General features: G+C 45.9%; 2 protein-coding genes across 2 annotated transcripts; both read left to right on the top strand.

Moving 5' to 3' along the window:
- The first annotated feature begins 364 nt into the window (after nucleotides 1-364).
- On the top strand, nucleotides 365-13,674 carry LOC144103544 (uncharacterized). The gene is made up of 3 exons (XM_077636238.1): nucleotides 365-406; nucleotides 3,977-4,142; nucleotides 10,579-13,674. Exons 1-3 carry the CDS (start codon nucleotides 365-367, stop codon nucleotides 10,761-10,763), a joined length of 393 nt encoding a protein of 130 aa, XP_077492364.1. The 3' UTR covers nucleotides 10,764-13,674.
- A 6,905-nt stretch (nucleotides 13,675-20,579) lies between these two features.
- Nucleotides 20,580-25,393, top strand: LOC144103895 (uncharacterized). Its single transcript, XM_077636602.1, has 2 exons — nucleotides 20,580-22,814; nucleotides 23,515-25,393. The coding sequence occupies exon 2, from the start codon at nucleotides 23,595-23,597 to the stop codon at nucleotides 24,321-24,323; it is 729 nt and encodes a 242-aa protein (XP_077492728.1). The 5' UTR covers nucleotides 20,580-22,814; nucleotides 23,515-23,594; the 3' UTR covers nucleotides 24,324-25,393.
- The last annotated feature ends 1,751 nt before the right edge of the window (nucleotides 25,394-27,144 follow it).

The raw sequence follows: 27,144 nt of genomic DNA, 5'->3' as shown, positions 1-27,144 counted from the left end.
ATATATATATATATATATATATATATATATATATATATATATATATATTGTAGTATAAGACGTCAACTGGCCTTCAACCAAGAGGTCCTTCAGAAACCAGGAATCCGGTAAGGGCACGACACAGAAGCGTCTTTAGCATTCGGCACGTCGTCGGCTTCTTCAACAACACCCACATTGTGTCGTCATCTTCTTTTGTCACCGGCCGCTGGCACTTCCAAAGCCTCATTTCTGTCCAACAACAACCCCCTGGGCGAAAGAAGCCATCCTGGCGGCTGGGAGTATACAGACGGGCGACTTATGAAGAGGCAACGATGAGGGGATCATAGTACAATTTAAGGCGATCGACGTGGACAATTTCGCAGCCATGGTGACGGTGATCCGGGGACGGTTGGAGGGGCTCGGTGAGGTAATTTAAAGGAGAGGTTTGCTGGATGATGCGATAAGGCCCTTGATTGATACTGGCTTACGAGCTTCGAGGAGAGGCCGGGACTGGAAGACGGGATCCACAGCAAGACAAAGGAGTCAGTAGGGTAAGGCGGAACAAGAGCAGATGGGTCACGGATGCTTTTGTGGTGCTGCTGGGCTTCAGACGTGAAGGAACGGGCAAGTTGACGACATTCGTCCCCAAAAGCAAGAACACGAGAGCTATCCTCGGATTAGACTTAAACAATTAAGGCCTTTGACAACGTGTCACACGAGGCCATCCTCATTAACCTATTGAGGCTAAATCCAGGATTCAGAACCTTGAATTACAGTGAATCATTTCTGGACCAAAGGACGGCAGAGATATCGCTCAGTGGGGTCATCTCGGATCCTAAACGCATGGGCTGTCGGGGGACCCTACAGAGCTCGGTACTCTCGCCGTTCTTATTTAACCTGGCCCTCATAGAACTACCGAAACACCTCGAGGCCATCACTGATCTCGGACACACTTTCTATGCCGACGATATTACCTTCTGGATTACGAAGGGGAATGATGGGGAGATAGAAGAGACCCCACAAAGGGCCGTCGATACCATAGAAGCCTACATTAAAGCGGTAGGACTTGAATGTTCTCATCCCAAATCGGAACTCCTAATTAAAAGAGACATTCCTAGAGGACAGAAATCCAGCCTCCCGCCAGCCAACATAAGCATGCAAGTGCAAGGAAAAGTAATTAGACAAGTGCGTTCCATCCGAATCCTTGGAATGATAATCGAAGAGAACCGCCAAAATACCGAAATAATCAATAATTAACGCCTCAGTTCACCAAACCATAGACAATATATGGAAAAATTACGTTTAAAAATCCTTCAAGTGAGAAATGAGATAAAACAGATGCCTTTGATCTATAGCAGAAGGAGAGAGAGCGAAGAAAAGAACTGCAACGCAGGATTTAGGTCATATGAATAATTGGGCATCAAAAAGAAATAGAAGTATAAATAATTTACTTATTAAGTTTTCATGTTGAAATCTCTTGGTGCTTGTTGTTATTAAAGTTACTCAAGTAAGAAAACGGTGTAAAACATATATTGAATCCCATTAAATGTGAAGCATGGAGGAATGCACCTGTGATCACTGTAAAAATGATGCAGAGGTCACAATAATTAAGTGCCAAAGCCGCTCAAGAAGATTGAAATTCCCAATTTAAAAAATCTTTCATAAATCAATAACATGTTCAGAACAGTGCTTGCAAAGTTACATTTCAGATATTAATTGAGCAAAATAAAATAAAAGGCACTGCACTGGTCTCTACGTATGTTATTGTTGAAAAGGCATGGATTCACTCTGAAGTGGCCTTGGTGTCGAGGTTTTTTTCCTTGGCCTGGGTGTCCAATTTGTAAACGTGAGGACATTGAAGCCGACATTCACCATTTGCTGTGTTGGGACTGCACAGCTCGCAATTTAGCCTACAAGGATCAGGCACCTGAAGGTAGCGGGTCTTTATACTGAGCAACCCTGCTTCATATATAGCCTGGACGCAGGAACCATACACCATCGTTCATTACTGGACTTTATGAAATCGGCTAGCCTTTGTTCATTATTTTAACCATTACTGCATCCTCCATTACACCTAGCCCAAATTCATGCTCTGAGGCATTATATCGTATTTTATGCTCATGTGCAAAAAAAAAAAACACTTTCCAGTGTCTTCCGATATTTTCACTCGTGTAAATTTGCTCATTGGAGAAAGTGCACTTGCGGACATGCATGTCTTGTGTTTTTAGATTTTTATAAGAAATGCCAACAAACTGAGATTTTAAATACCTCAGAGGTTACTTAAAGGTAAACAATTTATATCATTTGATTGGGGCGTGATAGTCGTCGCTTATACGTACGTTATAAAAGTCAACGCAAGACAACACGTGTGCTAATTCTTGTCAGCGATGTTTGGTCTTTAATTATTACTCTGCATTAGACTGCGCCCAGGATAATAATTTCTTTAAGGGAAGTTTCTGTAAGGAGGGTTTTAAAAGTTGATGAAAAGGGGACAGAGCTCGCACCCTAGGGTACAACTAACGCCTTTTCACAGCAACGAATGCGCCGAAATCCATAACAATTGCCGAAGCAGAACGTTAGCGCGCCTACAACCGCAACGAAGCGTACGCTCCAAACGATCTCTTTGCATATCGTTACCTATTCGCGTTTTCCGGAATGAAGTCCGGACAAGGGGCCATAATTTAAAACTGTGCGCATGATCAGGTCCTTGTTGCAAAGGCCCTGGCCATGCAAAGAGTTCACGATACGCGTGACATGCGTTGCGCTTGGTAGGTGGTGGTGGTGGTGAAAAACATTCATAAGCAATTAAATTTTTACAGAAAGGTGATTGGGGTAGGACCCTATTGGCCCTTTCCCCTCACAGTACTAGGTGGAGCCCCTATTCCGGGGCCCCATTGGCAAGCAACGCCGCCCGCGTCCGTTGAACCAAGGCCTTTTGGCTCTTCAGGTCTTGACAGCCGAGCAGGGCCGCCTCCCAGTCCTCTCTGGTGGGGTTGGGGTTGGGGGGGATAGATGGGTTTAATTGACACGCCCAAACCATGTGGAAGGTGTCAGACACCTCCCCACAGAACTGGCACGTGCCATCAAAGGATGTATTGAAGTGTTTAAGCACCGCCGGGCACAGTACAGTGTTAGTGAGAATTTTGATGAGGAGGCGCTCGTCAGCGCGATCCAGACCCTTACAAGGGGCCGGGTAGCGCCGGTGCTCCTCCTTGTAGTAATCGGTGATTTGTTTGAATGTAATGGCCAGATTGTCTGATTGGGAGTACCCTTCCAAGGACAGGGAGATAGCCCGGGGAGAGAGTGCGCGGGCGGCCTGATCGGCCTGTTCGTTTCCCTGGAGGCCCTGGTGACCGGGGGCCCAAATCAGGTTGCGTGGAGTTGGATCTTCAGATCGACAGCGATATTCCAGTATGCGCCAGGCAAGCGGGGGAGCCCAGCCCAACTCGTAGTTCCGACAGGCCCCTCGCGAGTCGGTGATGATGTGTTTTGACTTGGGATTCGTGAGAGCCAGAGCAATGGCAATGTCCTCCGCGTGTGTTGCGCTGTAGGCTTTGAAAGTGAGCCCGTTAACTGTGTTTTTGTAGCAGCGAGCTGGACGGGTTCTAGTACTGTGCATTCAGCAAATAAAAAATTGGGTGCTATGCATCGGTGGAATGTAGGTTCAAGAGAGTGGAGAAGTCTCTCCACGCACGATTTCTATTCAAGCAGCACGCAGTGGCAACGAGTAAATAATCGCACGTACAAGCTCAGCCAGCTATAAATTTCGGATATAAAATTGAATGATTGTGCTCCATCGAGTGCGATATCGAAACCAACCGCATCAAAATTCGGTTTTGGTTTCGATCGCGCTGTAAGGTCGCAACTGACAGCCATTTTTCAAAAAAATATACAATGTGCACAGCTCACACTTTGCTGCGTCATTAATACTTAACTGAGGCTGTCTACATGGTTCTTATAATGTTTATATTTAAACGTGTCCACGCCTAACATGCAGGCAGGATGCAAGCTGCATTGCGGGCGCCATCAACAATCGCACAAATTTCGTTCTTTGCCTGTTGTTGCGGTTCTTCAATTTGTTGTTTACATATTCGGTTTTCGTGTCTTGTGGGTCTGTTTGAAGAAGTTTTGCAGAAGTAAATCTGGCTGCCTACAGAGCAAGGGTAAGTGCGTGCGACCCGGTGAACGTCACTTTTGCAGCGTGCGCTAGTGAGGACGCGCTCCGTCTTAGTGCGCGCTTGGGCAAATGTCGCCGCACTGTCAGGAAAGATTCGGTTTTGTAAACGCCTTCACTGGTAACAGGCAAGCCGCAGAAATGTCCAACCACAATAGCATACGAATTTGCTCTGTTGAAGGCGGTCGTAGTCATCTCTTTAAACCTGCTATTCTTAACACTAGCGTCGGTGGGCAAGTGGACACAACGGGGACCTTGCGCTGAAGTTTGCGGTGCCGATTGCAGCCCCATAACACACTGCCTAGCGGGAAGAGCAAGAGGTCTCCTCGATTTGGCTGGACTTTCTGCACTAGTCCATAAAACTGCCGTGTCAGTGTAGTGCCAGCTCTTGCGGCGCGAGTGTAGCCCGACACAAGTGCTGTCGGTGCAGCGGCCAAATCGTGTGCAAAAGTGCAGAAACTTTCGTCTGCTGCGGCCATGTGTTGGTGTTTGTCGCGTGTTTTCACATATGCGCGAGATTGTGCTAGCCGCATTGAACGCTGTGCAAATTTGCTCGAAGTGGCATATCTCGTGGAGCGGCTATAAAATTTGTTAATTCCAAAAGTGGTGAAGAATTTGACACCGTTCGTTCCGTTGCGTTGTGCAAAGTGGCACAGGCCGCTCGACCGTCACTGATTCAACGGGAACTTTGAAGAGTCAACAATGAATTCGAGAGGTTATTCAAATTACCGCTCGAGACGATCTTTTACAGTCCATACGCATGATTCAGGCTGCTTCCGTTCTATCGAAAAGTGACTGCGGTTGTCCGCCAAGAGTTGCCTGATCTCTATTCGAACTCAACTCAATCGTGTTCATTTTCGGTGGACGGGGACAGCGACGTGACTGTCAGAGGCTAAGTGGCAGGCGAAGGTGTGGGCTGACAGAGACCTCAAGCCCAGTCGCTGTCTTAAGCGGAGGTACTGATGTCGCAGCGAGTCACAAACGTTGCGATTGCCCACGTAGTATAAAACATCTCACAATCTGCACCTTACACTTACGCGCGTACACAGACGCGCGCGCATACCCACACGTACATGCACTGTCATTTCAGCTGTTTGGTGAGGGCCCGGCACGGATGCCGCGTCTTTCACGGGTACGCGGCCGTCTCAACCATGGTCTCAACGCCGCTCACTAAAACAGGCATAGCCACCGTAGCATGGCCGCGGAGCCGTCTGCTACGGAGCGCGCCAAGCACATTGCATTACATTCACGAGAAGAGAACTCGCCAGGAGGCTAGTGCAGCTGTGCAGAAGAACTCGTGAAGAACGAAGCCAAATCGAGTGCCGAAGTGTAGGTGGCACTAGCTGCACTGTCAAATCGAGTGCGAGAGTGTCCCACTTTCTGAACTGGCACAGAAAGTGCAGCCAAATTGAGGAGACCTAAGATGTTTTGGGTCGTACTCTTAGTACTTTTCCGTGCCACCTTCAGGCGCTTATTGGCGTGAGCCTCCGCACTCTGTCGAATGCGCACGTGCCGTGTGTCGGCTATCTGGGCTATGCCGAGAGAAGCTAGGCAATGAATGCTGTCAGCCAAACGCGGGTATCTAATCGCGCAGAATGTGTTCTCGCGTTTGCGGTGGCTCAAGCGGCTGACAAAAGCAGTTTTGAGTCACTGAACGGAACAATTGCAGTGCCACCTTGGCAGCGCAGGTTCCCCATAGGCCACAAAGCTGTAATTGGCATTAATTTATCCAAATTCATTACGTATATGTCTTCAGCCACGGCTATCTCACTAACTGGGTCGCCAGTTAGCTCTCCACGCCTTATTTCTCTTGTAGCAGGCCTTAGCAAAGATAGCACGTTCGTGGCGATCGCCCCGTTCACATTTCTTATTGGATTTTTGCGTCCTTCTATGTCTGTAATCGCATAGCAAATGCAACACTTAGATCTTTTGCAGCCTATAGCTTTGCTGTAAAAATGGAGATGCTTTATGAATTCTGTGGCGGTATGTGAGAACTGTTTCGTGGTGCATTATCGCGACCTAATTGTGAAAGCTGGTGAACCATATCCGTATGGCAGTACCTGTAGCTAGCAGTTTGTGCTGAAAACTGGTAGAAATAGCTACTAGTTAGGCATGTCACCAGGCTTTTTTCATATTGTAGTCGTCCGTTTTGTTCATGCTCACATGGCATACAAGTATAAAATCCTTATTCCGCGTCTTAATAGCCGCTACACAGGACTGAAAAAGGCATGGTACTCTTCGATTGCACTATATGGTCTAGTTTAAAGTGCAGGACTAGTCGCCATATTGAACAATGTTGATGTCGTTTTTCGTCTTTTTGTTTTTGCTGGGCCTGTTTTGCGTCCTTGTTTTGCAGGAATTGCAGTAGTACCAGTAGCCTGGGGAAAACATTCCAGAAGAACTGCAGCCAGCCATTTTGAACCATAGCGTGCTGCTTCTATCCAGTAAAACAGAGTACTGAAGGAGCAAGTCTCCCCTAGATAGATAACTATTGGCATCCTCTTTTTATCAGGCCAGTGGTGAGAGGTACCTTGCCTTGTAAGTTAGTGTCGAATTGTTTTATTTGTTTTGTACTACCCCTTCCTTCTTTCAGACTTATAATCCTGTTCTGTTTATTTTTTTCTATTCATGGCAGTTTTTCATGTTCAAAGCTGTATTCCTTCATTTCTGTGACGTTTCGTGCTGTTTCTCCATTCTGCTTTTACATCGCATTTTAATTTTTCTTTCGATACCACTGAACCCGGAGGCTATTGGAAGGCTGACTATCTTCTCAGCGTTCCTGTTGATATGGGGGGCTGAACTGCCTTCAGGTCTGGAGCCCAGTGCCCATCCTGGGAGTACGGCGCGGCCAGGGCACCACCCTGCAGATCCGCTTTGGGGCGCTACAATCACCATCTTATGTTACTCTACAAATTCCGACTGCCAGTACGGCCAGCCCTGCCGCACCCTATCCAATGCAGTCGCTGCAGCCGCCTTGAATACGTGACTGCCACCTGTACTCACCCCAGGCGCTGCCGCTGCTGCGTACGCCACCAGGAGATCGGTGCCTGTGATGCCTCTGCACCACGGTGCACGAACTACAGCGAAGGCCATCCAGCTGACAATCCGGCCTGTCCCTGTTGGCAGGAGGAACGACGTGCGGCAGAAGCGGTTGTAGCTGCTGCGGAGCCTGTGTCATGGAAGGCCATCCGGTCGAACCTCCGGACAGGGGAGAAATCATATGCCCAGGCTGTCAGGCAATCAATGTCAGACTCCCCCAGGCCACCCCTGCAGGCCCTGCATCCCACGATCCCTCGACATGGCTCAGGACCTTCCCTCCCCCAGACCGGCACACCACCTGTCCCCCTGAGCGGCCAGCGGGAACAGCTGACGAGGACCTTGGCTGCAACCCTCCAATCCCTCAATAGCAGTCCACCCAGCAGCCAGGCAGCCACCACTGAGCATGGTGCAGGCCCAACAGCGTCAACCAAACCACAATGGCTAGCCTTCCACGCGTGATCCCCAGACCACGGCTCCTCTAGTGGAACTGCCATGAGCTTTCGTCCCCGTCTCTCCGATCCCCACGACCACTTCTGGCTGGAGGAATATGACGTCCTTTCCCTCCAGGAGGTGTACCTTCTGCGGAACAAGCTTCACCTGCCTGGCTCCATCGGCTATGGTCGCAGGTCCAGCTGTCAGCAGCCCTCCTGTTTGGCGGACCCATGCTTAGAGGACAGCCATCCTCCTGGACCTTCCCGGGCAGCCATCTTCGTCCACAAGACTCTGGCCCAGATGGAGATTTTGGTGAGTGATGCGGTAGTGGCCCCCATGGAGTTCGTCTGTTTGAGGGTCAGGCTGGGTCGGGTTGATACTGGTGTGGCAAGTGTATACGTGCATACTCGGACCCCTTATGATGCCGAATCCTTGCCGCAGCTGGTCAGTCTCATTGGCGGCGACTGTTTTCTCTGCGGGGACTTCAACGCAGCACACCTGCATTGGGGATAGCACAGGGCGGATCTTCGTGGCTGGGATCTAGTTCTGGCTCTTCGCGGTACTGGGCTGCATGTTTTCTATACTGGATTCCCAACGTTTGTCTGTCGAGGGGGCGTCCGCATGTACATTTACCTCTCCATTGGGTCGCCGTGATGTGTTTATGGATGGCACCCCTCGGCAGACACTTGGGGTTCGGACCACTTCCAAGGGAGAGGATGAACGGAGATGCAAGGTTGTCCACTTGGACAAGTTTCAGGATTTCCTCCGCAGCTTCCCAATGCAGGACGACATCCTGACACATGTGGCCCGGTGTGCTGAGGCAGCCAAGGTCTGCTATGAGGTTCCCCCGACCTGCCCGTCCCAGATCTCCACCTCCCCAGCTGAGAGCACAATGGCGCCGGGCAGAGTGGGGGACCCTCCGCTTGAACAGGCCTGAACAATGGACCTAGCACAACTGGCTAGATGCGAACTGCCGTCGGACCCCCAACCGATGCCGCAGAGTCGTAAGATTGGATCTGTGCTTCCCTGGTGGCAGCCAGAAGGAGTGCCAGGGCCTGGTGCTTGTTGTGGTTGCTACTGCAGCCTCCCATCCAGCGGGCTTCTTACCTGGCCATCGCAGTGGCTGGTGGATTCGCCTACCACCAGCTCTCTGACAAGCTGGCAGAGGCCCTCCTCCCTCGGGAGCTTCCTCCTGCTGGTCTCTACCCCAGTTGAAACAGCATCCAGACAACCGGCAGACATGCTGCTGACATCACGGCCATCTGCTCCACGACTCTCACGAGAGGGGAACTCACCTCTGCCCTGCTCATTCCTTGCACCGCAGCGCTCCTGGTCCAGATGCCAACACGTGTCAGATGCTCCGGAACATTGATGACACCATGTAGAGAAGCCTGCTGCAGACATATAACAAGGTTGGAACAAGAGGCTGCCTACCGGAGGTCGGGCGCACGGCCCTGGTGGTCTCGGTCCTCAAGGCTGGCAAGCCACCTGCTGACCTGCAGTCATACAGGCCATTCTCACTAACACCGCCCCTGGGGAAGCTCCTATAATCCTTGGCCTTGGGAGTGGATCACTGGGGTCACCGGCTTTCTGCCTGAGCAGCAGTCTGGGTTCCTGAGGCAACACTGCACCGCTGAAGCCATCTCAGACATCGTCACGGTTCAGCATCGAGGAGGCACGTCACTCCCGCCATGTTATCTGCCTCACACTCCTGGATGTGAAGGGGGAATTTGACAACATCACCCATGTAAGCAATCCTTGAGGCTGTGGACTGCCTTGGTGTCACTGGCAACCTCCGGGGGTACATCCAGGGCTTCCTGACATACCGCACGTGCTGCATCCAGACAGGAGGTGCTAGTAGCGTCTCCGAGGTTCTCGCCAGTTCGTTCCCCTAGGGTAGTGTGCTGAGCCCCATGCTGTTCAACCTGGTGATGGCCCAGTTGCCCTGCAGCCTTCCTGATGGCCTGGGACTCCCCGTCCACATTGCCATCAACGCGGATGACATTGCTGTTTGGTGCCGTGTACCACGGCGCCAGGGGGTTCAGGTCATCAAGAACGTGCAGCGAGCCATTAACAGGGTGAGCTCCTACCTGGAACGAGTTGGCCTGCAGCTTTCCTCCACCATGTCTGAGGCCATGCTGCTCAACACTTGACCAGGAGCACTCCCAGGAAAGACCTGCCTCAGCATTGCAGGCCGGGAGCTCCCATGGCGGAATTTTTGCCACTACCCGGGCCTCCTGATTGACCGTCACTTCACGTGTCGGCCAGTTGTCAAGACCTGCAGGCAAGCAGCCAGGGTCTGTGCTGCCATCTGGAGGCTCCTGGCCAGAAGGAACGGCATCGCCCCACAAATTGGCTGCAGTTCTTCCAGGCCATGGCTGGAGCCCAGAGGGCTGTTGTCCGTCTGTGCCTGGGACTTTCCCGGGGCTCTCAGGTCTGCCACACTTGCAGAGGCCGTGGTGTAGCCTATAGTGCTGCAGGCCCAACGGGCAGCACTCTGACATGTTGGGCGACTTGATCTCGCCCTGAACCGATGCCCCTTCCTGGAGTGCCTCCTCATCCATCCCCATTCACGGATGGGGAAGATTCCCCTGGCACTCGAGCAGTTGGTGGGAGGGCAACCTGAGCACCTTCCTCCCCTTTCATGACTAGACCTGTGCCACCGGTTCTGGGTGCTCTTGCCACCAGACCAAAGCGCCTCACCCCAGAAAGTTGGCCTCCGGCAGTTTGCTCGTTGCCTATTCTGTTGCCTTAACCTATTAATTTTTTGTTCATGTGGATTATTTCTCGAGTAATTCACGGATTGTGCTTGCATGTTTCCTTCTTTCTCAAAGGGATGAAATTTGTGATGCAGTGCATCACATGCTCTTTAAATTGTACCCGCAAGGCGGCTGGTTGCACGCAGCTGTTCGTGTACTGGTCGGTCCTCACGGGGGCCTGCCCGTCTGCTGCAGCTGCCTGCATTGGCCCCTCATTGGGAGAGAGCCGGCAGGCCAGGCTCCTGCTCATGCCCAGTTCCACCACAGCACAGCTGGCTGCCCTCCGCCTGGCTGCTGACATCCTGGACTCCCATTCCACCATCCTGAGCTACTCCAGGGTGGCCCTCCAGCTCCTGCAAGAGCCGGCTCCCTATTGTTAGCAAGCCAAGCTCAACAGCATTTGTTCCTCCCGTGGCTGCTCCATCTCCCTTGCTTGGATCCCCCCAGCCACTTCGGAGCCCCGGTCAGTGAGGCTGCTGATTCCTGGCCAAGGCAGCCTATTGAGGCTCTACGCCACTGCAGTGGTGCCCCTGGATGCTGCCAAAGCCATCACAGAGCGGCAGCTGCTACTGGAGAACCCCAGGGTTGCCCAAGGGACACCCCCCAACTCCTGCCGGACAAGGGGATCCCTAGATGGCAGAGTCCGGGTTGGCTGCTCATGGACCGGGGCTAGACTCCATCGATAATGTTTGGCCCTCACTGCGGATTGCCCCCGCTGGAGCCACTCGAAGGAGACAACAGACCATGTCCTCCTCGAATGCCCCGCCTTTGCCGTTCACCAGGCAAATCTGGCTTCCAGATACAGGGACCTGCGGCTACCTTCGGACACGGCAAGTGCCCTTCTTTTTCTCACCGGCCCCAATGCTTCCAAGGCCCTCTGGTCTCTCCTTACCTTCCTGGAGGACACAGGCTTGGACGGCTATTGTTAGCCCACAGCAGGTGGTCACTACAGCACGTCTCTATACTCTTTCTCTCCTTCCTTTCTCCCTCTACCTATTTCCCTATCTATCTGCACGCCGCCACTGGTGGTGGTGACAACTGATCAGTCACAGGCCCGTGCTCATTTCCTTTCCTCTTCTATTCAACCTCTTACTACTACTATGAGCATACTTGCAGGATGCAAGCTGCATCGTAGGTGGCAACAACAATCGCACAACTTTTGTGCGTTGCCGGTTGTACAGTTCCTCAATTTGTGTTTTACTAATTTGGTTTTTATGTCTTGTGGGTCTGTGTAACAAAGAACCTTTGCAGAAGCAAATCTATCTGCCTGCAGAGGAAGGGGAAGTGCGTGCGACCTGGTGAACGTCATGCTTGCAGCATGTGCTAGTGAGGACACGGTCCGTCATTGTGCACGCTTGGACAAATGTCGTCGCACAGTCAGGAAAGAGTCGGGCTTGTTAACGCCTTCACCAGTAACATGAAAGCCACATAAGTGTATAACCACAACAGCAGGCGTACCTCTTTTGGTGAAACCTGCTGGAGCTATCTCTTTAAACCTGCTATTTTTAACACTTGCATCAGTGGCCAAGCAGACACAATAGGCCACAAAGCTGTAATTGGCATTAATTTATCTAAATTCATTACGTACATGTATTCAGCCACGACTATCTCAATAACTGGGTTGCCATAGAGGTCTCCATGCCTTATTTCTCTTGTAGCGTGCCTTAGCATAGATTGCACGTTCGTGGAGATCGCTCTGTTTGCATTTCTTATGGAATGTCCGTGTTCTTCTATCTCCGTAATTCCATAGCAAATGTAACACTTAGTTCTTTAGCAATCTATAGCTTTGGAGTGAAAATAGAGATGCTTTATGAATTCTTTGGCGGTATGTGTGATAACCTTGTTCGTGGTGCGTTATCATGACTTGTGGAAGCTGGCGAACCATATCCCGATGGCGGTACCCGCAGCCAGCAGTTTACTCCGAAAACTGGTACAAACAGCTACTACTCAGGCATATCACCAGCCTTTTTTCTCTATATTGAAGTCCCTTTCTCCTTGCTCGTATGGGATACAAGTATAAAATCCTCATTCCGCGTCCCAATAGCCGCTACACAGGACTGAAAATTCATGGTACTCTTCGATTGCACTAAATGGTCTAGTTTAAAATACAGGACTACCTGCCATATTGAGCAATGTTGGTGTCGTTTTTCGGCGTTTCTTTTTTGCTGGGCCTGTTTTTTGCATCCTCGTTTTGCAATCATTGCAGGAGTAACAGTAGCCAGGGTAAGAACATTCTAGAGGAACTGCAGCCAGATATGTTGAACCATGGCTTGATGGTTCTATTCAGTAAGGGAGGAAGTCTCCCCAAGATAGATAACTATTGTCATCCTATTTTTATCAGGCCAGTGGTGAGTGCCACCTTGCCTTGTAAAATAAAGTGGTGAGTTTTATTTGTTTTGTACTGCCAATTCCTTCTTTCAGACTTTGAATCCTGTTCTGTTTATTTTTTGCTATTCATGGCAGTTTTTCATGTTCTAAGCTGTATTTCTTCAATTTCTGTGATGTTTTGGGCAATTCTTCCATTCTACTTTTACATCACCTGTTAATTTTGCTTTCACTATCGCTGAATCCCAAGGCTACTGGATGGCTGACTATGTTCTCGCTCACATCTGGTTGAGTAGGTTTGCAGTCTACCAGAACATGTATAATATTTTCTGCACTGCTCCTCGATGCTGCACAAATATCTCTCTGATTGTACATTCTTCTATATATTTCCTGGTTCTAAGGCAAACTGATCTTGCCTCAAGTTCATGGATACTGACCCTAAAGTTATATAGTGTTGCCTTCCAGATTTCGGTCTGACCAGCTCTGTATTTGCGCCTTCATTACTTTGTTCTCATTTTTTCCTGCACTTGTACTCCATTTCATACATAGCAGGCAACGCTGCGGATAATTCGGAATTAGTCTGTTCGTGAAACCATACTCCACCACACATATCATTCGTTCTTCTCAAGACTCAGATGAGTGATAGGACGAAAACTTAGACCACTGTGAAACGAAGTATAAGCACTGAAAAGCACGGTGGAAACTGTGAACCGCTCGGTGTTCAGGCTTTCTGGCTGTAATTTTCATTGAGCGAACCACTTTTCGGACACGGATTGAGTTTGAGTGATTCACCTTGCCAACCTGGTGTCATATCGCCTCGTGTAACTTTTGCTTCTCGAAGACTGGATGAGTCACAGAGCGAAATGGTGGCAAGAGGTAAAACAAAATCCAATAGGTGCCAGCCTCGGCAATTAAGGTTTGTTGCAACAAAATATGCTTGTGTTCACTTTTATTGTTTGGCAAACAACTTTCTGGGTGCAGACTTAGCCTGCGTGAACAGGCAGGTTAGCTTTGGCAGCATTGCCTGCTTCGTATGAAATGGAGTATAGGAGTCTTGGGTTCACAGACTTCTTTCTTTTGGTGTTCCACAGGCATGTTCCACTGGAAGAGCGAAGTCATGTTGGATTAAACTCTGCAGAGCTTTCATCTTTTCCAGCAGACAGGGAACGTACTTCATTAAGTAACTCACTGCTCCCAAGAACCTTTGCACATCGTGCTTGGATGATGGTCGTGGAAAGTTGAGAACACACTGAATGAGATTTTCATCCATCTTAATTCCTTCCCTTGTGATTGCGTCTCCCAGGAATTTTAATTCTTGAGCACCAAAGATATACTTCTCTTTGTTCAGGGTGAAACCTGGTTCGTGAATCGCTTTAAGCACTGCCCTAAAATGACTGACGTACTTCGGCTTTGTTGTGTCCGAGATCAATATGTCGTCTATGTACATTCTCACTTTAGGCATGCTATCCAGTGCTTTACTGACTCCATTTTGAAATATTTCTTATGCGGAGCTTAAGCCAAAGCCCATAAAGTGTACTGAGGATGCAGATTTGGGACGGTTGCTCATCTAATGGCATCTGATAAAATCCATAGTTGACATCAAGTTTGCTATAGTAGGATACAATTTAAAAAAACAGCAGTTAACACTGGCTCACAGTCTGCGGCATACTGTATTACTTTGCTAGCCAGTCATAAAAGGGAAAGCAATAAGCTTTTTAATATTTGTCTATTAAACAAGCCAGGTATGAAAATTCTAGAGCTTATAACTTTTTTCTCTTGGTTAGCTTCTTGTTTAGGTGATAAGAGAAGTTTTAACAATGGCCTACATTTTTGTCGTGGAGGAATTCTGTGCGCCGGTCTGAATTTGGGCGGAGCTTCACTGCAGACTTAAGTTGTATCCGACTATAAAGTAAGTGGCACCGGCCAACTCTGCTGCAGTATCCTCTCTTCTATGAAGTTTGTACCTCTCACACTTGATGTTTTCGTTGGTAACCCATTTCTGACACAATGCTTCGAGTTCCAAGACACTGACACTCTATGACTGGCGTAGGAAGAACCACCTGTATTGCACTGAGCTTCCTTTTATACCCCATAGATTTGGCCAATGCGGCGCATGATACAGCGTAATCCACCACATATCAATACAGAGATGTGTCTTCGGAAGTCAAAATTTTTTTTGAAAAAGCACAGGGTCACATAGTAGGCTGCGAGTCTGGCAGTGGCATGGTAAACAACGGTAATGTTGGGGTGCCCCATCATCCCCTGATATCTCTACAGCTGTGTATTTGGCCAGAAAGCATTACCACCCTCTGATCATTCATGATAAGTAAAGCTGTGAGATAGTATTTAATATTTCTGTTAAGTCAGCAGTGATAATGTAGCAATGTTCAAATTTGATTTTGCAGCTTCCTATCTCCTCCATGGTTGGTAATATCATCATAGTTTTTAGTTACATATACATATATGTGGCCGCAAAGATTCAAATTAATGGTCAGAAATGAATATTCCTACTCAGATGCTTCTTGGATTAGGTTTGTATCCTGAGGTTTTAATTAAAGGTTTCAAGTTCCATAGACCACATTTTTAAGTTTAATGCAGATTAGTGCTATCTGTGCTTTTCTTTATGCCAAAATTAGATAGCTTGTATATTTGTCGGAAATGGTATACTGATTGCAATTTGTCATGGTAATAGAACTCTCACCAATATTAATTTACCTAGTTGGCTGTCACAGTGGCTCAGTGGTTATGGTGCTCGGCTCCTAACCCAAGAGATGCGGGTTCGATCTCGGCCACGGTGGTCTAATTAGATGGAGGCGAGATTCTAGAGGCCCATACTGTGCGATGCTGGTGCACATGAAAGAACCCCAGGGGGCCAAAATTTATGGAGATCTAACTACGGCATCCCTCATAGACTGAGTCACTTTGGTTTCAACTTGGATATTACAGAATTCAAGTTGGATAGGTCACATTTTGAAGTGTAACACAGATTAGTGCTATGTGAGCATTTCATTATGCCAAAATTAAATAGCTTATATATGTGTCACAAATCATATTCTGGTTGTAATGTGTCATGATAATACAAACTTTTAGCAATAATAAGTTAGGCAATCTTGTAGGTGTTAAGATCAAAATTTCTTGAAGAACTAGCTTCATAATGGTTTCTTTAAGGCTTTCATAAAGCTGCTTGGTTTTATGATAGAATCACTTGTTCCTCTAGACAACTTTTAAGACTGTATGTACATAATCATACCTAATGCTGTACACATCGGCAGATGCTCTGCTGACGACTTGATTATCAGTCTTATCAACGCTACAGGACTAACTAGGGTGGACATTTGCACTACCATTGTTTTGAACTGTGCTGGTGTGCCAAAGGAGTACTGTGTTTGCTGCTTTTGCAGCAGTATATCTAAGCGTTTTATTTCTGTATGTAGGGTTATTCATACAAGCACTGCTGAACGCAACAAATGAAGGAAATGGCTCTGCGCTTCATTAAAAAGTCTAACTTATTATGACTAATGTTTTTTTAGAAAAATCTGGGGTCCAACAGCTATCTGAGGATGTCATTATGATGGCAGTGATTGTATGCTCATTGATTCTAGGGTCCATAAATTTCAGCTTAGCTTCATTGTTCATCGATTTCCTTCACTTTTCAATTCCTTGAAAACTAAGATGTTGGGATGTACTACCACCACTAAAGCACTAAAGTAGAAAAAAAGCATTGTTTCTAAACAGACATTACTGTAGTGTGGTGTCATTTCTCTAGTCGGACACTAATTGTATGTTCACTATCACACAGCCAGGTGGCATGTGGTCGCAGTAGAAGGGGGAGGATATTGGCAACAACTTGGGAATTCCCTGGGTGCTCACATAAACAAGGACTAAAAGACCACTTAGACAGCAGTGCTGTTAACACACGCACCTTGTCAAAACTATGGCTAGAGGTGGCAAAGTGAAGAAGTGTATGCATCATGCACACTTTCAGCAGGACTGCAAACTCAAGCTACAAGCTGCGACACGAAAAAGATAAAAAATGCTACCCTGCCTGCCTTATACTGTTAGCGTCGGGAGTACGAGTGGCCAGAAAAGTTTCCGCGAGTCCTCGTGGAATTTCACGCTGACATGTTCGCATGCAATGAGTTTCTGAGGCAAAAAGAGAGCGCTGTCTCGCCAGTGCCTGTAATAGTCAACTCCGGCGATCGGCGCTAGGGTCGCTGCATTGCACGTGCCCTCCCTTGTTGGTTAAAGTAACTAGGGAGGACGACATTGTGGGGAAGTAAATCCAAGGGCACAGAGCGGGCAGAGTGCCCACAGCAGAGAGAATGCGCTCTCTAGTTTAGTTTTTGACATCAGAACTTGTACTCCTGGCTGCATATTATCAAAAGGGTCGCTGTGAATTTATCTCTGAAATCACATTCACAAGTAAAGCTTTGCTTTGAGATGCATGAGGCTGTGTGTGCTGATAAAATAGGTAGCTGCCTCAACATGTCTGATCTGCAATTTAGGGTGCACTCTGCTGGCTCCTGACACCTCCTTAAGGCAGTGGATCCGAGTTTAACCTTAGCCAGGAGTGTGCATCTAAAATTGCACCTGCTTTGCCTATATGCATCACACCATCGGCATCCTATGCATGAGTGTCTTCTCCGCTGCCATGGTTTCTTGGCAGTATAAAATGTATTCCTGCTTATTAATGGCTGCCTCTCCGACATTATGGGGCCCTGATGCCCATCGATCACACTAAATATTCTCTGCTTGCTCCATCTACAAGTGGCTACTGTATTAAAATCTTGTTTTGTGTAATTGTGGTTTTCTCTTGTGTTCTTTATGCTTTTCTGTGTGCCTTTTTGCAGAGAAATCGAGCGTACTCCCAGATGGAGTGCTAGGTTCTGGAGGAACAACCTGCATGGACAACTGCTGCCAAATTATGCAGATGATATCCTCAGCCTCTATCTTTTCAAACTGTCTATCTGTTGCTCTGAATTTGTGATGACTACGTGCCGAGTTAGGCAAATTACCCAATCTTGGGTAATTTGTGACGAGTATGGTGGGTCTTGATCTGACAGCACCTATATACGGCCTGCAGGCCATTTTGGTGCTCAGGTCTATGACTTTTCGTGGCATTTCTGTTGTGTTCATTGATCTCACTTTTGGGTGTGTTGAGCTGTATGCATTGACCTTTCAGCCAAGATCATCTGCTACTCCCGTAATAAATAGGGGTTGCAAAAATATAGGTCTGAGACAAGCAAATTGTTCTCACATTCCCCTAAGTACTCACTCAGTTGCGTGTCCTATGTGAATTTGGGCCTGGTGATCTTCTTGGGTGCTGGCAAAAAAGACACTGCGTTTACTTTATTCTTATGTATCTGCATCGTCTTGTTATCCTAATCCCACACCCAATGAAGGAGTTAGTTTGTTATGGTGTTATAAACAACCAGGTGCAGCGTTAACAAGACAGGCATGAAAAGAGTCTGGAGTATGTTCAATCTGGGTCAACTCTGGTGGCTTATGGAACTTGATGCAGGCACTAAAACAAAGTTTCAAGCATGGCAATCTTTCCTGTCACCTGCAATGCTTTTCATACTGTCATAAAATGTATGCCTGCTCCAGTAACAAAACAATTCCTCTCTGGTCAGCAGTGCATTTGTCTATCTTCTAAGCGCTGCTCCTCTGCAAATAACTGTTCATACCTATGGCTGTTGAAGTTAGGTAATCTGCTATTGCAAATCAACACAGGGATGCCAGTATATCGCATTTGAAGCAGCGCAAGGACTGGAAGCAGTAAGGAGACGCCACGAATGCTGGCTATCAACTGGTTTTATTCCAGAACGCTCAGCAACGTATATAGGTTTGCATATATATGGGAAGCATTCATGATTAATAAGGAAGAACAACTTTGTGTGAGCACACCATCTGTCACCCTGTTTCCCAAGGAGGCCGCATTTCCAGATCATCGGATTTATGGCGTGCGTCCTGACGCTAGATTTTAGCTGCCTTATACATTGTTGTGAATTTTTGCTTTTCTTGTTTAAACTTGTTTTGCCCCTTTTGTGGCTTCCTCTCACATCATCACTATGTATCTGATGCACGCCTTATCATTACAGTTTAGCTGTCTTATAGACCGGTTATTAATTTTTGTAGCTCCCCCTTTGAGATCTTGTTAGCAACTGAGCTGGGCATGTGCCGTTTTCTCCGTCATGCCAGGTTTAAATTATTTTTCTTGTTGTCCTTAGCTTGTCAAACATATAACGCATTCTTCACCTTGGAGTAAAAGTAGTATGCTCAGCACTCGTGTCTCCTTGCTGTGTCTTGTCTTCGCTCTGTTTCAATAATAGTCGGTAACCAGCAAGCCCAATTCATAACACTTGTGCCAATCTATGATTATTGAATGTATAGAGAGCATGTAGGCACCTTTGCTATTAGCATTTGGGTTTTTTGTCTTCTGTCTTGCTCTGTTTTTTTTCACAGAGATATGTAGTCCTGGTACTACCCTCCGCCAAGCATTAACCTTTCAAAATGCTTCCAACTCTTAGTTCGCTTGTCTTAATATTGAAAACATGTTAATTTCGCATCCCCAGTAGTAGTAATAGTATCTGGCTTTATACTTGCATTAAGCCATAAACACAACCAGATGCATTTCAAACAGACAAGTACCTACTGAATTATAAGTGCTGCATGCATTATAAATGCTGTACAACTATTCAGATCAGCTGTGCTAAATACACCACAATTGACATTGCATTGCATATACCACAATTGATATTTTCGTAGAAAACGTCAATTTCATGTCTTTATTCTCTTATTTTTCTGCACAATGCAGTTACACTTCTTTATTTCTGGCCATATCCTTTCACATTTTGTGCCTAGGGAAAAAAGAAAATGACACAATGTGTTGTCAAATCTCGTTTTTGTAAATGATTGCTGCTGCTCTGTGCATCACCATTTGCACAAAAGCATACAATCACTGGTGCTTGTGGCATTTGTGTTCATTATAAAGTGACACTCTATTTCTCTCCGTTATTTTGCAGGGCATTATTGATAAGGGAATGTGTACAGCGTTCCAGAGGAAGAAACCTTCAGCACCATGCCTGCCAGCCTTCCATGTCTCCATTGCTTCATGTTCATAACCTGATAAATTGTGTGTGCAGTGGTCTCAGTGCATTGTGCTTATGTACAAAGTGAGATGAAAATGGTTTTGATGTAATTGTATTAATTAATGGAATCTAAACTACGAATATGGGCATTGCCCTCAAAAGAAACATTTTGTTTAGTGAACTTGTTTTGTAAACAATGTAATTTTTTCTGCAGAAGTGGCAGCTGCGTTGGGAAAGGAGAGGGAAGGAGGGGATAACGAGAATAATGGATGGCTTCAGATGTTACTGATGCTGAGGGGGCACCAGGTTCTTTTTCTTTTTGGGCCAAAGATTGTCGAGCAGAAACCATTGGTGTACATTTGCTGAACAGTTTAAATTATGCTCTGAATGAGATTCCCATACAGAGCATGCGACCATGTACAGCAATCAAATGCAACCCCCGACCTGTGTGCTCTTGCAGTCTGCACTTAGCAGTATTAGTATTATAATCAATGTATTTGGTCACAAGAATCAAGCACCATGGAGGGAGTTGACCTAACAAACAAGTGCCAGCCGGTCTTGCAGCTATCTTAGACAAGCCAGGCACTCTGAAAAAGGGGCGGAGAGGCAAGGAGGTTTAATGGCGGTAGAGCATTCCAGGAGGCAGTGGGTCAAACTGGTTTATGTTTCAGGGCAGTTCCAACGTTCAGGAAATGTATTCTTTTGGAAAATCTCTGCGCCAGTGTCACAGAGACGTTGCATGCCTGTTCGTAAACTTTGTGACTTGGAGAATTGAATAAAATAAGCAGCTGGAGCTCACTTTTGATAAAGGAAAGTCATTGGTTCCGAAACATTATGCTCAAATAAAAATTCAAATTGTAGAAAATGACGCCTTTATTTTGGTGCAAAGTAAGGTGAAATAGAAACCATCCTGTTAAACAGAGGTCAAAGCAAGATCTCTGGAACCGAAGCGATGGTCACCGTGAAAAACTTAAACTTCTTATGAAGAAGGACAAAATGCAATTATGCTGGACATTCTGTGATCGTTCTGTTAAATGTGCAAATTGATTCAATGTTTTTTCTTGCTTTTCAAAACAAACTCAGATGATCTGCATGCACTTGAATAATCAGTGTTTTCGGGCATCTGTGTTTGACACTTCAGTCTTGATCTTCATTGTTGTGTTGTATGGTCTCATGTTTGAAAATTCATGTCAATGTAATTGAATGTGACTCCATCACTTTGCACTGTTGCTTTGTCTGCTGATTCCGGCCTTGTGAAGGCCATAGCTGTGCAAAACCTGTCCTGTCAGTATCATGCTGTGTATTCTCTATGTTATTGTATGTGCAGCTGTTCACTGCTTTATGTGCATTTTTTTCTGCTTTGTTGAAGATTATAATATGATTCCTTGTGATTAATCACCAGTGAATTAACTCATTTTGTGATATGCATATCATTACTTACTCTTTCAAAACGGTATTTGTTGCTGTATGGATTTAGCCTGCATTCTGACATCTTCCGTTCCATTTGGGGCTTTTTTAAGAGCAGGTGACATTTATGTGTATAGTTAGTACTGTGAGAAAGGTTGTAGTTTTCTCACAAAACTGATTGTTCTGCACATCTGTTCTACAAGGTGGCACCAGTTTTACCAGATTTGCTGACCCACGGTGTTCTTTCTTTTAGTTGCCCTACTGGGGCCCTTTCACGAGTCAAGCCTTCATGCACCACAAAATTTCTGTAAAATCAGTATAGTGCTGTGATTACGCCCAGAATAATGCAGCAGCTGATAACAAGGTGGCAATGCACTTTTATTCACAATTTATCGCCATGTTCACTCCCTCTACAGCGGTGGTCTAACCATTGGAGCATGCACATTACATGTAGGATGTGTGGTGTTGGGTTCCCAGTGCCACTGGATACCTGCCAATGCTACAATACGCAAGCTTTGTCCCTGGCTTGTGCTGGGTGGAATGCCTGGAAATGGGTGTTTGGCCCCGCCCTGTGTAGACAAAAGTGCATTGCGCCATGCTGCTATTTGCCAGAGCTGCCCTTAGAGGCCCACTTGTGTTGGTGGCCGTCTGGTTTGCTTAGACGATGCTGCTGCAGGTTGCAGGGTGAAGAATGCCATGAAAATTCACCATTGTCTTTATCAGCTCCCACTCTCGCTGTTCCGATGACATCACCTCATCATGGTGTTTTCAGAGATGGGCTTCTTTTGTACCATCCATGGTGTTAGAAAAGCTTGTAACCTTAAACTTTTCTGAACAGCACATTGATGAACTGATCCGCATTTAGAAGTGCATTGTGAAACTCGGTCGTGAGAGCTTCTTCCTTTCTTCACTTGTCCTAAAATTTGAGGCGCAGGTATTAAGCGAGTAAATATAATACGCTCTAACTGCACTCAACAGACTGTAGTGCACAGTTTAGATGTTGCACTGATTTGATTTGTTACACTCTTGGAGACAATGGAGGCAGAACATCATAATGGGCATAATGGCAACATTCATGGGCAGCTGTAAGCTCGGCATTTTTACCAGTAGCTATGCTCTGAAAGGTTTTTTCCTTTGTGCAGTACAATGCCTATAAATGGTTTAATGAAGAAATGACGACTGTATCAATGTTTTGTACCATTTTTGCGTGTTTTGTGTCTGGGGAGACGTACTGTCCTTCCCATGAAGCCAGAAATTGTGCAAATTCATTCATCAATGCAATGGCTGTTAACTCAGTTCAAACAGGTGTATAAATTTGAAGGACGTTATCAGTTTTTCTTGAATGTAAGTATAGTACTTATCTGCGTGCAGAATTAAAAGTCAAGAATGTTTGCTTTGCAACTATTTTCTTTTAAGGCTCTCTCTACTGAATTGACGCAACTTTGGAAACCTGGTTTACGAAATTGTATGCCATATTCCAAGCGCGCGACACCACATGAGCGGTTGCACATGTAATCTTTGTCTCAGTGGATGTAAACCGCTTTTCACATGCAGGTCTGAGCTCCAGGGACCACAAGCATAGTGTACCTTCTGGACAGAACTCGCCAGGTTAGAATCTGCACTTTTTCTCCATATATGCTTTCCTGAAGAGCGTCTTTGAAAGACTAGGTTGAAAGATACAGAAGCTTCAATTTACTTAACTGTGGTAAATGACAGTGATATGTGCCTTCGATATTCTGGAAAGCTGTTTTCTGTGATATTTGAACTACTCACCAAACTCACTGCTGAGAGTTTTGTTTATTGATGCAAAAAATTATTCAAGGGGCAAAGGCCTTGTCAGGTTTTTAGACTTTAGCCTTAATTGGCCTCCTTAGACACTCTGAGAAGCTAATAAAACAAAAAATGGCATTCTGCATTGGCCTAAGCATAGCCGACTGCCACTTGTACAGTTATGTAGCCCACCTGGTTGGACTTTGGACAATGTCGGTCATGATGCCAGTAATGTAAGTTCAGTGATCAAATACATCAACTTTGGATGCATTGAAAGGCTGCCCTATTTTTTTGGCAGTGATAACATTTCTTGTAGCCTGAATTTTTTTTTTTTGCGTGCAACCAGAATTGACTATAGAGACATCTTGTTTCAGGCTTGAACTCTCTTTAGAGCTGATTTGTTTAATAAAAGTTTTGGTCAACATCCCCAGCTAATGATGAGTGCGCCCTCTGCATTCAACTTGTTTCCTAACTCCATGTGAAGTGTGGATTGTTGGTTCTGTCATTTTATTTAAAGTACTCTGCCTGTGCAACACAGGTTCAGTCGTCACCCAGAGCACCCACGGCACACCTCCCGTGCAAGATTCAACCACTGAAAGGTGCCCTGTGAGCAACTGCATGGAGTCTACTCCTTCCGGCATAGGTAACCACCGGGCGAAACCCACAGGAAAGAAGCTGCATGAATGCACCGACTGCAGAAAGGGTTTCAAACACAGATCCCAGCTAGTGGCGCATCTCAGAGTCCATACCGGCGACCGCCCATACCAATGTAATGACTGTGGAAGCAGCTTTGCACAAAAGGGCAATCTGAAGGCACACGAGCGCACTCACACGGGCGAGCATCCTTATCATTGTGACGAATGTGGTAGCAGCTTTACACAAATGACCACTCTGAAGAGGCACGTGCGCTCTCACACGGGCGAGCATCCTTATCGTTGTGACGAATGTGGTAGCAGCTTTACACAAATGGCCACTCTGAAGACGCACGTGCGCACTCACACTGGTGAACGACCTTACCATTGTCGGCAATGCGATAACAGCTTTACACATCAGGGCAACTTCTTGAGACATCAGCGCACACACACAGGCGAGCGTCCGTACCCTTGTGAACATTGTGGTAGCACCTTTGCACTCAAGCAAAACCTGGTGGCACACATCCATACTCACACAGGTGAAAAGCCGTTTCAGTGCCAGCTCTGCCCCATGGCTTTTGCGACGCGTTTAGCCCTTCGGAGGCATGAGAGGGCCCATAGGGGAGAAAAGCCCTACCAGTGTGACTTGTGCCAAAAGACATTCAGTCGGAAGAAATATTTAATCAACCACAAGGAGACGAGACACAAGGAATAGCATTGGTCCCTAATGCCCCTAACCAGTGTCCTTGAAAACCTTTCCCGTTCAAGTAACAAAAGTCGGCTAAGCTCACTAATTTGCATTAATGACAGCAAAATCGCAGCATTCATGAATGACATCACTTACTCTTGACAAGAGACTTTCAAAAACTTTATATCCAATATTTATCGCTGCTGCTGTTTGTCAGCTTGCCTCAATGAAATTTGGGGGAATAAAAGCACGCGAAACAATTCCTTTTAATCTTGAAGTCTGAGTGGGCTACTTTTTGTGACAATATAAATTCACTCATGTATATCACTGAACCTATAAATGTTTGTATGACAACCGAGGAAACTTGCTGTTGTGTAAATCTTTTTGTGTTTGTCCCAGCTGTGTTAGTTGCAGAAATAAGTGAGGAAAAGCAGGTGTCCAACCTCGGATTGATGAGACTTGTGTTAGTTTGTTAGCTTTAAGAGTTGACAGTTGTTGAAACGAAGACTAACGAAAGGGTCGCAACCTCGGATTGATGTGTCTTGTGTTAGTTTGTTGGCTTTAAGAGCTGACAGTTGTTTGAAACAAGAACTAACGAAAGAGTTCACAACCGTTTCTCACCATTTCTCATACTGCTGTCTCTGCTGGATATAAATGGCTTATTTGTGGAGCATTGTTTCTATACCATTTTTAATCTATCTGATCTGTCAGAATACCAGCTGTTTGTGACCATTTCATATTGTGCTAGCTTCTTTGTTGTGTTGGTGCTGCTTGATAAAACCTTCTTTATTTACATAAGGTGTTCATGATAAGCTGCAAGGGTCGTGGCTGCTAAAACAAAAATTCTGTGATTAATGCCTGTTAAAAGCATTGTAATCCTGTAGTGGATTGTAAAGCTCGCAACTTGGCTCATACGTGAAATTGCTTAGTGCCAATGGTTCAAAAGTGGCATGCTACATTGGAAGTGCCGTGGTACAGGACAATTGGAAAAAACAGTACAGCTATCTCGGTGTGTGTGTCCATCTTTACTGTGGAGTGTTACGTTTTCTCTGTTGCTGTAGAAAAAATAATAAATGATAACATCGAGAACAGCATCATTTCCACAGATTCTCTGAGCATACTCCCCTCACTTCACCATACAAATACAGTTCTACCACTAATCAGAGACATCATATACACAACATAACAAGAGCCACAACAGATCGACATCACAAAATTTTGCTGGGTTTCGAGCGACGTTGGAATCAGTGGCAGTGAGAAGGCAGATCCACGTGCTGCACAAGCTCAGCACAAAGAAATCAAGAGTGAACTTTCGCTACAAATGGTACTCTTTAAGCTCTATGCTCTGTAAGCTTTGAACTGCCATCGTTGAAATCATTACTCTATGTAACATTTGTGCTGCCCAAACTATAGTATGCATGCACTGTTTGGGACCGTAATAAAAATAACATTTATAATACATTAGAAGCAATACAAAACCACGCAGCTAGGTTGATCTCCTCTGCTTATTCTTAGCATAAAAGTGTTATGGAACTAAAATGCAGTGGTCATCTCACAACCTAAAGGAGTATAGAAAGGTAAATTTTGGGTGCGTGTTTGTTTTTTGCAATGATGCGTAAGGCATTAATAAACGTGGATTACCACCTCCTATTCACCTGTGACTGCTAAATAATTTATAATCACATTTCTTTCTTGTGCTGTCTCGGTTTCAACAGCCAAATGAACACTGTGACGTCAACGTGTCAAACGTCCATATAATCGCTGTTTCCACATACGTTGTTATTCCGGCTCTTGAGGAAGGCTGGCGTCAGCACTGCAGGAAATTAAAATTTTGAACAAGCGATTAATATATGAACGTTTTCCCATGCCTCACGAGACAAAAAAAGCACTCTTTGACGTCACAGCCTTCGTTCGGCTATTGAAACCGGAACTGAAAAAGCACGACAGAAAAAATTGTGTTATAAATTATTTAGCAGTCGTAGGCAAATTTCACATGGTGATTCATGCGTAGTAGTGTCTTCCACATTTGAGAAGGATACACGGCATCAAAATTAGGTGTCTATATTCCTTTAACTAACCGACATCATATCGCAAAACTGTCTAATCACAAATTTATTTTTCTTGTTCCGCACGAGTCTATAATCATCCCGGTCTACCACACCTCCAGCCGCACAAACCATGAAAAGACCACTTATCCTGCACCTGCCTGCATATCTACATATCTGTCTTCATTTTTGTGCACAATGCGAAAGAATGGAATGACTTGCCCAGGCACATTGTGCTCCATTGTGACCCTTGAGTATTCAAATCACTGACTGAAGCAATGTTAGGCTCTGTAACCTGCTCTCTCATGTAATACCCCATCAAAGGGCCTTGGAGGTAGTAAGAAAAAAAAATAGCAATCTAAAGGGCAATTGAAGTAAATCATAACATACATGAAGTAAAACCTGTTATAACAATGGATGTCATGGTCACACCAAAAATGATTCATTGAAGTCATTTTGTGTATATATAGAAAAAAAATAGGTTTAAAGCTCCTTCAAGTAAATGCTGAAATAAAATGAGACCCACTTCATTTTCAGTGACAGGTATGTTATTTTGATCGCACAGAGAGAGAGAGTGCAAGGATTAGAACTTCAGTGCGGGACTTGGGTCATATGATTACTTCGTCATCACGAAGAAATAGAAGTTGAAATAAGTTGCTTATTCATTTTTTATACTGAAGGTTCTTCACGTTTGTTGTTATTAAAGTTACTAAATCAACCAAGAAAACGAAAGCATATATTGAATCGCATTAAAGGTGAAGCATGGAAGAATATACTATCAGAAGAACCTGTGATCACTACAA

Source organism: Amblyomma americanum, chromosome 9, assembly GCF_052857255.1.
Source record: "Amblyomma americanum isolate KBUSLIRL-KWMA chromosome 9, ASM5285725v1, whole genome shotgun sequence".
Taxonomy (NCBI): domain Eukaryota; kingdom Metazoa; phylum Arthropoda; class Arachnida; order Ixodida; family Ixodidae; genus Amblyomma; species Amblyomma americanum.
Note: the sequence above shows the minus strand (reverse complement) of the source record. Positions and strands in the feature narration are given on the sequence as shown.

Excerpts from the sequence above, each read along its gene's own strand:
- LOC144103544 (XM_077636238.1), top strand. The coding sequence starts at position 365 with ATGGTGACGGTGATCCGGGGACGGTTGGAGGGGCTCGGTGAG. Across the intron at positions 407-3,976 it reads GGTTGGAGGGGCTCGGTGAG|GCAGGATGCAAGCTGCATTG; the intron begins GTAATTTAAAGG and ends CCTAACATGCAG. Across the intron at positions 4,143-10,578 it reads TGGCTGCCTACAGAGCAAGG|CTGCCTGCATTGGCCCCTCA; the intron begins GTAAGTGCGTGC and ends CGTCTGCTGCAG.
- LOC144103895 (XM_077636602.1), top strand. The coding sequence starts at position 23,595 with ATGGAGTCTACTCCTTCCGGCATAGGTAACCACCGGGCGAAACCCACA.